The following is a 13,768-nucleotide window of genomic DNA, read 5'->3' as shown; positions in this document are numbered from 1 at the left end:
GTCAAGACTTCGATGTCGGGAATTGCCTCATATGCTGTCCTGATGGTTTCTTTGACTTTCGTGGTGCGGGGGAATTTAAGGCGTGGTAGGCTGTGCGAAATCCGGCTTCTGATCAGTGGCTTAAAGTGTATTACCATTTCTTCTTCTTTGTTTTTAGCGCGTCTCTTGGATACGCGTTTTGTAATGTGATTGATTGTAGGGCTTAACGCACCGACGCCACGCAGGCGATGAGGCGCGCCGTAGTGGAGGGCTCCGGATTAATTTTGGCCACCCGGGGATCTTTAACGTGCGCCGAAATCTCGTACACACGGGCGTTTTTGCTTTTCGCCTCCATCAGAAAAGCGTCCGCCGAGCCGGTAATCAAACCCGCCAGCTCGTGCTCAGCAGCGCAACGCCTTGGCCACTTAGCCACCGCGACGGGTCGTTTTGGGGTGTGGTCAGTCGGTTAAAATTTCACTTTTTGGCGACTGCGAGTGTGGCTTTGCTGCTTGAGTCCAGAGCCACGCCGAGCGTTCGTATACGTGGCAGGTCATTTGGTACCTATTTCAGGGTGATTTTTAACTTGGCTGTGCGTCACCCGCCGTCGCTTTCCCAGTAGAGATGCAGCGGAGACAGAACCACATGAATATTGAAAAGCAGCTTGAAAATTCATGCGATTAGACCCTGAAGGCTTGGATTTTTTGGAGTTCTGTCTGCTCGTAATCAATGTGTTCCCACAATCCTTAGCCCCCTCTTCTAGTTAGGTGACGCAATGTTGGTGCTGGCGTCAACTCCGGTGAAAAACACGCCGCTGTGGCTTAATGGGTAAGGATTGCGCTGCTGAGCCCAAGGACGCGGGATCATTTCCCGGCGACGGCGGCCGTTTTCCTAATGGAAGCAGAAAACTGAAACGTCCATGCATCGACATTTCGGCGCACGTTAAAAACACCCAGGTGGTCGAAATCATTTCGGGGCCTCCCACTACGGCGCGCCTCGTAGCCCCCGCGTAGCTTCGGCGCGTTAATTACGGGAAATGTGGTTATGTTTATCTTCCGGTCGAGAGACGCTTCGGTGTGATTGCGGGAGTTGCGAGCACGGCTGGCGATGTGTCTGGGGAGCATGCTACAAACCACTGGGCGTTGAACAAATGGCACTGCGCAGGCGCAGCACCTGGCGTGTACTTTCTTTCGTCTCGGCAACACTGTCCTTCAGTAGAACACACTGTGGGGCAAGTTGGTGCGTCTTCGCTAAAACGGCTTATATCGGCCAGACGGGCAACTGTGTCAAGGATCGGGCCCGCGGGCACAATTCGTCACTAGACAAATACGGGCGCGCATTTACCAGCGCATTCTGATCAGTGCAGGCCATTCAGTCCTTCGCAGTCCAGATGCAGACCTTTCTTAGAGAAACTTACTATTCTGGGCAGAAGTGAAAACACATTGGCCAGGGAGCCCTTGGAAGCCTTTCATATCAAGAAGAAATGGGACCAGTGCGTCAGTGAGACATCGGTGTTACTGCGTGCGAGTGAATTTCATTGTTTGGAATCTTCTCTCTGATTGCAGCATTTTTTGTTTGTGGTGTTCTTGGGCACGTGGTCCGGAGAATTTTGGTGTATACATATATGGGAAGATACCTCCCGTAAAACTAGTTGCGATTGAGCGCTTGTGTTTCTGGTCTTTCTGTCGTCCTTGTTGAACCAGAACATACTCAAGCGAAGCGGCCGAAGGTATAAGTGTTGCAAAAAATTCCACCGAGCCAAGGACTGTCGGAATTGGAGATATCTGCGTTGTCAGAATTGCCAAGGCCGACACTTCACGTTCCTCTGCGAATCCAAATACGCTGCTCCTTTGATAATTGACACTCAGAGGCAGCTCGTCACGAAAGGAATTCAAGTGACCAGCGCTGTGAATCAGGCCGAAGATACCATTCTTCTACAAACACCTAAAGTTTGGGAACGTGGCTCCACTCAGCCGCGACTTGTCCGCTGCCTTCTGACGGCGGTAGTCAACGAACGTTCGCCACGGAAGACACAGCCAAGAACCTTAGTTGCAAGGAAATCGGAAAGGAGACCCTGAGTGTGCAAACGTTCGGAGCAATGGGCCCGTCTAAGCAAACTCTACGACGCGTGAAACTCTGGATTACAAGCCGTCATGACACCGAGGCGAGGCCATTCTGATCGAAACCTTCGAGGTACCAACAATATGCAGTGGAACTCCGTTCATGGTTCCTACATCTTGCGTGGGAGAGGACGTTCGGGATCTTCGCCTCGCCGATGATGCTGAGGCCTCAACAGATGGCAGTATTCAGGTACTCATAGGATCCGACTATTACTGGAAAGTCACAACTGGAAAAATTCGGCGGCTTAAAAATGGCTTAACTGCCGTTGAGACGTCTTTCGGTTGGACGCTACAGGGCCCGGTAAAAAGGACGGAGAATATCCGAGGCACGTTTTCCACTGGCGTCATGAAGGTATTGGCCCAGAATTTCAGTGACGACAATGAAAAACTGTCTCAACAGCTGCAAGCCTTTTGGCAGATTGAGCACATTGGTATCCTTAACCACAAGGATGAAGAATCTGTCGAGGATCCTGTTCTCACTGAATTCAAAAGAAAAATACGGAGAAAAGATGACAAGTATGAAGTTCGTCTTCCCTGGAAGGATAACGCTCCGGAGCTTGATTGCAATCTAAAGGAAGTGAAAGATCGGCTCGCCAAGCTCACGCGACGTCTTCAGAAAAACGAAGAGCTTCTCGTTCGGTACGATGCGATGATACGCGAATATGTCTAGAACAACTACACCGAACCCGCAACGAAAAAGAAGCAGCCGGTCCAGTCTACTACGTGCCGCACCGAGCACTCATCCGCAACGACAGGGAAACAACCAAGACTCGAATTGTGTTTTTTGACGCGTCATCTAGTTCACCTGGAAAACTGTCACTGAATGACGTGTTACACTCTGGTCCGAACCTGAATCCATCTGTACTTTCTCTTCTTCTCAAGTTAAGGATGTACAGAGGCGCCGTAACAGCCGACATAGAAAAAGAATTCTTGCAAATTTGGTTGTCGGAGAACGACCGTGACGCACTTCGGTACTTTTGGTACGAACACCCGCCGACTCCTGGACAGACCTTGCCGAAGCAACTTGTCTGGAGAATGAACCGTGTTCCCTTTGGTGCTACCTCAAGTCCCTTTGTACTGAGCGCAACGGTACACTACCATTTTGAAACTTGGACAGGTCCGCATGATGAACTTACAAAAGCCATGAAAGATCAATCTTACGTTGACGATTTTGAGACAGGCGCCAACTCTACCGAGAATGCCTTGTTGTTATGTGACAATGCAGCCAAAGTAATTAGCAAAGCAGGCATTCACCTTAGAAAATGGACGACTAATGAACCGCAGCTGAAGACCGCTGCTGAAGAGGACAACGCCGTTACCTCTTATGTTGATTTCACGATCCCTCAAAGGAAGAAAGTTCTAGGCGTGTTATGGCACCCGGATGAGGATACCTACGGGTTCGACACGTCTGAAATTATGCAACTGGTAGCCTCAATTCCGAGCACGAAGAGGATTATGCTGAAAATCACAGCCAAAATATACGATCCATATGGCTTCATTACTCCATACACAGTGAAGGCCAAGGTACTGTTTCAGAAGGCTTGGAACAGGAAGGTGAACTAGGACGGAAATTTGCCGGAAGACTTAAAAACTGAATGGGACAAGTGGTGCGAAGACCTTCGTCTTCTTAACGTGATACAGATACCACGCGTTGTGCTGTCAAATGAACCCAGCAAAACAACCTTCCACGTGTTCTCTGATGCAAGCACCTCATCTTATGGATCTGCAGTCTACGTGCTAGTCGAAGCTACCAGTGACGCAATGACTAGACTGCTGATCGCCAAAACAAGAGTCGCCCCCGTGAAAACACAGACCCTACCAAGGTGGGAACTTCTTGGGGCTCTAACAGCAGTTCGGCTGATGTCAACCGTACAGAAGCAGTATGGTACCCGCTGCCAAGTTTCGTTTTGGACAGACTCGTCTGCGGTTCTAGGGTGGTTGAACTCGGGCCCAGGAAAGTGGAATACGTTCGTGGAAAACAGAGTGAGTGAGATCCATTCCATAACCGATGTTCAAAAGTGACGTTACTGGCCGACAGATCAGAACCCTGCAGATTTGTTAACGTCGGGAATATCGGCTACGAAATTGCAAGAAAGCAAACTTTGGTGGGAAGGACCTGACTGGCTGCTCAAAGGAACCGACAAATGGCCAAATAGAACATGTCCCGGTGAACCGTATGCGGAACCCACAGAAGAACGGACACAGGTTTTACCCGTAACTGTAAGGAAGGGTTCCGAGCTTTTCGACCGTACAAGGATCAACAACATGACAAAGGTCTTGAACATCACGGCTTGGATAATGCGGTTTGTCCGCAAAATAACTGGACCCCTGATCACTTGCGAAACTGAAAACGCCAAGACATTTTGGATTTACAAAGCTCAAGAACGGGCGTTTCATGCACAATATTTGACCCATCCAGTGATCAGCAAATTTTTGCCCTACCGTGATGATCGTTTGATTAGAGTGGGAGGAAAGGCTACAGAATTCCGAGTTCACGACCAGTGAGCAACACCCAATCGCACTTCCTCCAGACGACGAATTTACAAGATTAATAATTGAAAACGAGCACGGACGGCTTTTTCACGCCGGCGTTCGAGATACGTTGGTGCAGTTACGTGAGCGATTTTGGATCATCAGAGGTCGTCAAATGGTTAAAAAGTGATCATTCAGGTTTCCAACCAACTTAGTCTGAACGCACGCACCATCTTTTTATTCTTTTCTTTGGGGTATGTGTCAATAAACACCTCATGTTCGATGGGACTGTTCGATGGATTCTGGACTGTGGTCTTTTCGCAAAAAATCTAGTACGGTGTTGAGCATAAGTGCCAATCAAACCACAAGGAAAATAATTGAAGCAGAAGAGATTGTGCGGTTAGGGGACGACTTCATCAGTGTTCCTTCTCACTAACTGCGAAGGAAATAGCTTATTTAAATGACGCACGTTTTTGGCACTGAACGGCAACGGCGGGCGGATAAACTGCAGTGCGTTTTATATCTTGTTTATCTGCTTTCATGCTGTAATGTCACTATATCTTGCATGTATAAATGTCTCCCGTGTCATGTAGTATCAGTTGGAAGTCAGTGCTGCGTATGTTTCTTACTTGTCTTTGTGTGTGTTTTTATTGCGCTGTAATTTTAATATGTGGAACCAACCAGCCCAGACGTCAACCTTACTAAGTGTCAAGCAAAACAGCCGCTACAGGATGTACCCCTCCTAAAACTGTTCAAGGGAGATGTAGGTCTCCTGGACACCCAATATAGGCAGCTGTGCTTGCTTCCAGGGAAATATATGACCTAAAATGACATCGCTTCGTTTTAGGCAGAAGTCCTGCATTTCGCGCGTGCGAGTGGTGAAAGCTGCTTCAAAGAATTAGTAGAGTTCACTCTGTCGTTGTTGGCGATGCCCCTGAGCAACACCGATGTCGAGAGTGTACTCTCACATATGAACGTGTTGAAATCACGCATCCCAAATAGACGGAGAAATGAAGTGATCAGGGCAATCCTGCACGTTCACTATGGCCTTAGGATTCGAGGAGTCAGCTGTCCAGACTTCCAACCGACAGTGAAGCTCACCCGCCGCGGTGGCTCAGTGGCTAAGGCGTTGCGCTGCTGAGCACGAGGTCGCGGGTTCGATTCCCGGCCGCGGCGGCCGCTTTTCTGATGGAGGCGAAAAGCAAAAACGCCCGTGTGTACGAGATTTCGGCGCACGTCAAAGATCCCCAGGTGGTCAAAATTAATCCGGAGCCCTCCACTACGGCGCGCCTCATCGTCTGCGTTGCGTCGGCGTGTTAATTAAACCCCACAATCAATCAATCACCAATCAGTGAAGCTGATGTAACTCTTCAACGCAAAGAACATGTGCGGTTCCGCGGAACTGGATGCCATGAATTTTCCCGATCTGTTGGATGCTAGTTATGATGACTCTTCGTAGTGCGAGAACAAATACCGTTCAATCATTAACGCGTGAATATTTATTATGCAAAAATAAATAAAATGAATGTTGTTTGTTCACCTTCCATTTGTATTCGTTGTAATTTTTCATACTACAAAGCAATTTTTAAGAAGGGGAATATTTCTTAAACTTCCGCTTATTTTGGGCTTCTGGCAAGAGCGCCGCCGCTTTTTGGGAGCTTCTTTTGGGGTCACTATGCTTGTTTTCTCGACGGCATCTGGCAGCTCTTCTATACATAGTTTCATATTAATGCATACTAGAGGGAAACCTGGCGTAGCAGTCGTAGAGGCGCTGGAGTGCTTCTTGCGGTCAAAAAGGAACTTATTGCTGTATCGATTCAAATTACGTCATCTCTTGAGTGTGTATCGGTGTCATTGAAGTGTGGAATATCTAGTGTCATTCTTGGTGCTGTTTATCACCCCCCAGACGCGAATATATTGTTCGCTCACGAATTTATCAAGTGTTGAAGGAAATCTGTACGCGTTTTCCAAATTCAGAGCTCATAGTGTTTGGTGACTTCAATTTCCCGGTCATCAATTGGTCAACGTTATCTTTAACGCCAACGATTGTGAAGTTCATACGTTCCTTAAGTGTTGCTTTGATTTGTCGCCGGTTCAGCTGATCACCGAGCCCAACAGACAATCCACCACCTGAGCCAACATTCTCAATCTAATCCTGACAAATAATTCCTATCTTTGTTCTGACATTATCAAACTCAATGGGCTCTCTGATCATTGCATCATCACGGGATATCTAACGCATTCACCTCATAAAAAATAACAAAACAACAGATAAGGCGTTACAACGGAGCAAACTTCGATTGTATTAACCAAGAGTTATCCACTTTTTAGAAGAATTTCTACGCGAGTATTTGTCACGTTCTCTCGATGTAAACTGGGCTCTTTTCAGAAATAAATCTTCTCAACTCATCGACTAATACATACCTGTCACAACAATATCATGCACTAAACGTACACCGCTCCTTGGCTCAACAATCAACTTGGTGGCCTTAACAACAATAAGAAACGTCTTTACCGGAAAGTAGATAAGAAGAAAGAATATACGTCATGGTTCCAGTATAAATTGTAGGGCCAGCAATATCAAGCGCTTCTTAAAACAACCCGTCGTCATTTTTTCACCCATGATTTACCCTGTATGTTAAATAACAATCCACAAAGGTTCTGCTGCATCACCAACCCCCGGTCTCATCCGATTATTACTCTTTGAACGGTCAACGGTGGCATGGTTCCAGAGGCTGGCTGTGCGCAGGTCCTGAATGATAGTTTTTGTTCCGTATTTACACGCGAAAACACCACTAGTTCTAATCTTAGCCAAGTCACTGATAGCACAATGGTAGAGACTATCATTAGCGAAGCCGGTATTTTATCTTGACTAAACAAACTAAAAATATCTGCTGCATCCAGCCACATCGGTTTCAATAGCAAATTACTCAAGAATGCTTCTGATGGTATTTATCGCATCTTGTCCCACCTTTTCCCGCAGTCTCATTCGTCTGGTATAATCCCTGAAGAATGGAGAATAGCAAAAGTAACCCCAATTTTCAAATCCGGCAATTCTTTATCACCGCTTAACTACAGACCTATATCAATAACAAGCTCCATATGTAACCTTCTCGAACAAATCATGCATACATATGTGATTAACTAATTGGAAGAGCATACCATCTAAAAACGAACACGGATTCAGAAAAGCGTATTCGTGTCACACTCAGCTTACTGGATTCATTACAACCTTCACTCATCCGTCGACGCTGGGCTCCAAATAGGCTCAATATTTCTAAATTTTTCTAAGGCTTTCGACCGTGTACCTCACCACAGATTGCTAATCAAACTTGCACAACTCAATATTCATCCTCTTTTACCCGCATGGGTTAAAGACTTCCTGTCATCAAGAATTCAATTCACATCGGCTAACAACTTTAATTCTTCATTCGGTCAAGTCCACTCTGGTGTCCCGCAAGGCAGCGTCCTGGGTTCTTTACTGTTTCTAATTTTTATTAATGACTTACCTAATTGTGTTACTTCGAGAATCAGGCTTTTTGCCGATGACTGTGGTATTTATTGTAAAATAACTTGCGCCCCTGACCAACTAGCCCTCCAAACTGACCTCGACTCTATATCTACTTGGTGCTCTACTTGAGTAATGTTTTACAAACCGCGCATCTCGCAATCAAACTTCTTATTCCTTAAAGAACACAACTGTTGAGCTTAATAACACTTACAAGTCAAGTGTCTTGGCCTTAACCTACATTCTGACCTGACATGGAATCACCACATCAACATTCTTGCATCCGCCAAACGTCCATTGGGCTATTTAAAACACAGACTGCAACATAACCCATCAGAACTTCGCAAACCTTCGGAAACTTCCTTACACAACTGTTGCAAGGCCTAAAATTGAATACGCATCTGCCATTTTGGACCCTGACAAAGCATATCTAATTGCCCGAATTGAATCACTTCAAAGTCGTGCCGCTCGTTTCATCTTTTCGGATTATTCACGTCATACACGTCACATCGGCGTAAACTATCACGGTTATCATTGTTTCATAAACTGTACCATCACCCTTCACTTCATGCCGATTTCTTTTCTTTGTCACCAGCCATTTTCCCCCAACATGACCATGCCTAAAGGTGCCGCGTGTAAAGTGCCACACGTGTAGCTATTCGCAATCATTCATACCTCGCACAATTATTGATTGGAATGCCCTCCCATCTCATATAGCAACTGTCACCAATCCAATCAAGTTTCAAGAACTAATAAGCACTACCATAGCATTTTAACTTCACTAAATATTTTTGAAGGTGTGTGTATGTGTTTTTTTTTAAGTTTTTGCTATTTTTGCTGTAAATGCATTTTTTGCCATGCACCAACTTTTACCTGCTTTCTTTGCCTATAACCTGTTTATTAAATTTACTTGCATTGTTCTTTCCAGTGTTTTCGCCCCCTATGTAATACCATCCTAGTGAGGGCCTTTAGGGGTATTTTGAATGAAATGAAATGAAATGAAATGAATCGCGGGCAGGCATTGGCGCCGCCATTGCAGCTAGCGACGTTTCTCGCCAACTTGTATTGCCTAGCCACAAGGGTTTTTTTTTTTGTCTCTCAACTCAATTTCACAAAATTTTTTTTTCGTGGTTCATTTTGCATGAAGATTGTAAATATTCTCTGAGAAATAAGTCTTTTTGGTGCTTCAATTTTCTAACAGAACAAATTTGATCGATCGTCTACAGTAGTATACTCGGTGACAACTTAAGAACGGCACCGGAAGTTGCCGCTGTGCCTTATCACCGTAGCCGGATGTTTCTCCGCGCGGCGCAAGTAGGGCGTTACTGGGAATATGTTAAACATGGCGTGAGCCGTTTCTGTGATTTTTTGGACCTAATATGCTTATAAACAACTCCAGTGACGACAAACAAACTGCGCGAGACAAGTCAGACGATATCACGCATTCATAGAAAACCCCTTTCAAAACGCGCGCGCACTGACGTCGCGGGTCCGGCGCTTTGGCGGAGTGATACACTACATAAGGTGGTGCCGTTCTTGAGTTGTAACCGAGTATAGTGTTACCTTTTTGCGGCCACAAGAAACTTTCCAGCTTGTTCATGAGCCATGCCAAGGACAAGTGGAGCGTGCCTGCCCGGTACATGACGGAACGCCCGCTGAAGCGCGGCCCGCCTGGACAGTGGCGCCAGATGTCAACCTGGTGTATATCAGTATGAAACTCTATGCGTCTATAGGGAGCGGGCGGCTGTTGTATGACACCACCGTCGTGCAGCCACGTATGGAGCTGTCAACCGTCGTGGAGTTGCATATGGACGAGCGGGAGGATTTGCACTGTATGAACTGTACGAAATGCACGGAATACTGTACGAAATACGGATTTGCACTGTATGAAATGCACTGCATTCATATGCACTGCATGAGCGAGAAGATTTCTGAAAATTGTTGCTTGCCTGTCATGCTTATTACCTGTTGCTTATTACCTGTTTCTTACTTGCTTACTTGACGGGAAGCAAAAATCTTCAAGGTGTTTCTGTTCTACTGGGGCTCCCCTTCACCTGTCAGGACAAGTGGTTGAGCTTTCTTTGTTGTCTCATCTTGCAAAGAGCGGCAGGTGCAGAATTATTCATTACCGCAACTAAATTCTGTGAACGCATGTCCTTGCTTCAGTAAAGTCAGCAGCTGCCGCCTGCTAAGACCACCTGGATTACAATGAACAGCAAGTGCCGAAGTCACGACCCAGCGCAGAGCCGAAAGAAAACCTCAAGACGAGTCGTTGCGCATGCGCAGTTCTTGGGACAGTGGAGCGATGGCGAGCTGTAGGCCGAAGGTGCCCCCGGCCCGCGGAGAGGTGGACAGAGAAACATTGAGGGAAAAAGAAATAAACACCCGGCCGCGCCTCTAGGGCCATGTTCGAAAAATAAACTAGCCAAAAGTTGCCGACCAGTGGCCGTACGGCCAAGTATGCCGGAGCCCCGGCGGAACAGCGGCACTACGGAAGCGAACAAGATTATTGGCGGGGATTCCCACTGCGTATTCCCGTCGGTTGCCTTTGTCTAGCCTTTCTCGCACCTTGGCGCCACGGCAGCCGCTTGTGGAGTGCCCTAGTGGGGCACCCACCAAAGATTTGCTAGTGGGTGTATGCTTACGCAGTCTACGTGTAGTTGACTAACGCTGAGAGCTGGGAATTTTGGTTCATAGTGGATAAAATAAACAAAACCAGTGGAAAAAGACCCTGCACTCAAAAAACAAAGCACAACCAGAGCCACTGGACTCGCCTTGTGCGATGGCTGCCCTTTAGTTCCCTTTCTGCGTGCTGCATTTTCTTCCACAGGTTTCGCTTTACTTCACCAACAATAGCTGCTGCTTTTGTCTACTCGCTTACGCAGTCCGAATTAAATCGCCTCGCTGAATGTGTGGTCTTTCCCACCGAGGCGTTTTCCGCTCTATAAAAAAAGAGTCCTTTGTGGAACATTAAGGCGTATGTCATATTTTAATGCTAGTGTTTAATTTGCCGCATGCTTTTAACACTTCACGTAATGTACTTCCTGCCGAGAGACCAGCACTGCATTAAATTTTCGCTTTGCGTTTGCCACAGTTCACGCCATCGTCCTTCTGTTCGCCATGGCGTCTGCAGCTGCACTGGTTTCGTGCCTCGAGCCACTGGTCAACAGGATCAACATCGGAACGTCAAAGTGGGTCGCGCTCTGCTTGTTTATCTTAAATAGCACGTTGCAGCCGATCTCGGTGCGGCTTGTACGCAATATTCGCTCAGTGGACATGCCCTGACTTCTCAGGCACCCTCTAAACGTTTTCACAAACTCCCAAGTGCGAATGCTCACCTAGCGCGTAAACATTGTTTGCAGCCGCTTATCTCCGTGCGTACACCTCGACGGATCAACATGTCAGGGAGTCACTCCAGATTTCTGAACTGGACTTGCAAGAGTTACGTGAGTTATAATGAGAACTTAACTCAAAACTAATGTAATAATCTTCATATACAAACCGTGTGACACCTAGCCAAACACAAGATATAACAGTCAAAAGGGTAAACATAGCCCTGAGTTATCAGCATAGCATTGGTCCTGCTTAGTCCTATACATAATCGTATGTAACATTGTGGTGAGGTGCCGGTGGACGAAGAAGAAACACGGCGCACAACCAATGCTGTACCTGAGCACCATCCGCCACTGAACCAACGACTCGTCGGCTGTCCCGTGCCTCGCGACGCGCCTGGCGAAAGAGCGCGCTTCTTAAATCCCCTGGAGGTGAAGCCGCCGGCTCCCACCACTTCTGTGCCCCTGAGGCGTGTTCACGGTCTCCGACGCTTGCCCGATTGGCTCGTGCCTGGAGCCGCGAGTGAGCCAGCGGTGCCGTGACGTTCCAGTTCACAAAGCACGGCACAGCAGTTGGACAGTGCTGTAACGGCTGCCAAGCACCGGCAGCAACTGGGTGCACTGCGGCCCTTGGCTGCAACCGATACCCCCTCCACGCCCCGTCCCTCCTCCCCCCCCCCCCCAAACACACACAGACACACTGTTGGGACTTGCTCATCCCAGCTCAGTCGCCACTGTCACGACGTTGCCCCGAAACGAAAACGGACGAGAAAAGCTGCCGCCAGAAGACAAGCAAAAAACCGCAATTGATGGCCACGGCAACGTCTAGTAGCCCGAGCCCCACGAGAACACGACGCATCCTAGACTTTGGTGCTTTATTCCTGAGTACACAAGGAGACGCCAGACGCAACGCGAGTGGTTACGTTCCGTGTTTAGATGCAGAGCATCTGATTCACTCGCCTTGTACCTCCGGCGTCGTCGTCGTCGTCGGCGTTGTCCGCCCCTCCACCATTCTCCTCGCCGCGCCAGCTGCGCTCTCCGCCGCTCACCCCCCTCCTCTCCGATAGCGAACACTCTCTCGCGAGGAGCATTAGATTGGATTCGATGGGCTTGGCTTGGCTTGGCTTGGATTGGATTGGATTTGGATTGGATTGGGTTAAAGTGGGTTGTGTTGGATTGTGTTGCGTCATAGCCGCGGCACGTTACGTCATAGCCGCGGCACGTTGCGTCATAGCCGCGGCAGACGCGCTGGGGCCGGCGCATGTGCAGTACTCTCTCTTCCGCGGTTTCCTCTCCTTCGGGCGCGCTTCGCATATAACCGGTGTGCCGTTCTCCGGCGAAGCAACATCCACGCTTGGCTCAAACACCTAGAGTCCACGCCGCTTTACAAGTACGCCAACGTCGTCATCGACTGGGACCGGCTTAGGCAGTCCCCTCAACGTTATGCGCGCTATAAAACGCGGTCCCTTCGCCGCTCCGCCTATGCGTCGCATCTACACAGGGGTTCCCGCGAGGGGAGGTGGGAGTTTTTTCTTTCTCCCGTGTACGCGCCTTCGCGCAGTGCGTCGCCCTACGACAGTACACAGTGTAAGACGCTTTCTTCCCGTGCTCCTTTGTCCTAATTTATATGTAACCTCAGTATTTCTAATTAGTTAAACATTTTAAATTTTTCCTCTTTAGCGTTTCATTCGAGCCACGTCCTAGCTAACATGGTGCAGTTGACAAGATCAGGATTTGAGGTCACGGGAGGCCGAACGGACGAACAAGACAAACGACGCGGACCAACCGCACCACGACTACGAGAGTGCCACACGCAGGCGTGGGGTACCGATGCACTCCACGTTAATGGTGGTGGACCCACTACTGACTAAAACGGAACGCTAGGTCCTGTGTTCAACGAAGAAACAGCAGTTTGTGAGCGCACAATGATTACGAGGGCTGCCTTCCTCTAGCCGTAAGGACGAGATCGTTTCGCGTCTTCTAGCGGACAACGAGCAACGTCGCCAGCTCTCCAAACGAGCGAATGTTCCAACGATACTTCAGGCTGCTTATGACGACAAATGGCAGAGGAACATGCAAGCGGCGCTGTTTTTGAGGAGGATGTTGTGTGAAGAACAAGAAAGTTTTCTGAGACAACTGCCCAGAGTCGCCCAGACGTTTCCCACGCTGCCTGGTCTGCACGAGATCCGGACACAGGCTGCATGCATGACGGCACACACACGAACAAGACGACGCATGCAAAACTGATTGCCTGATTTACCGGACCTCTCCCAGGTAATCACCACGATTAGAAAAACGCAAGCGAAGCTCAGTGCATTTCTGGCGAGATCACGAACAGACGCTGCTCTAACACCGGGCCA

The 13,768-nt window shown here is 48.1% G+C and overlaps 1 protein-coding gene across 1 annotated transcript in view; it reads left to right on the top strand.

Moving 5' to 3' along the window:
* The window catches only part of LOC144176012 (signal peptide peptidase-like 2B), a 105,964-nt gene that overhangs the window by 54,341 nt on the left and 37,855 nt on the right, over nt 1-13,768 (top strand). Inside the window, exon 9 of the mRNA XM_077705110.1 lies at nt 11,171-11,267. Coding sequence (XP_077561236.1) covers nt 11,171-11,267 — 97 coding nt within the window. The remainder of the gene's footprint in view (nt 1-11,170; nt 11,268-13,768) is intronic.

The sequence above is a fragment of the Haemaphysalis longicornis genome, unplaced genomic scaffold (genome assembly GCF_048455015.1).
Source record: "Haemaphysalis longicornis isolate Haplotype H1 unplaced genomic scaffold, Haemaphysalis longicornis Haplotype H1 scaffold_3, whole genome shotgun sequence".
Classification (NCBI taxonomy): domain Eukaryota; kingdom Metazoa; phylum Arthropoda; class Arachnida; order Ixodida; family Ixodidae; genus Haemaphysalis; species Haemaphysalis longicornis.
Note: the sequence above shows the minus strand (reverse complement) of the source record. Positions and strands in the feature narration are given on the sequence as shown.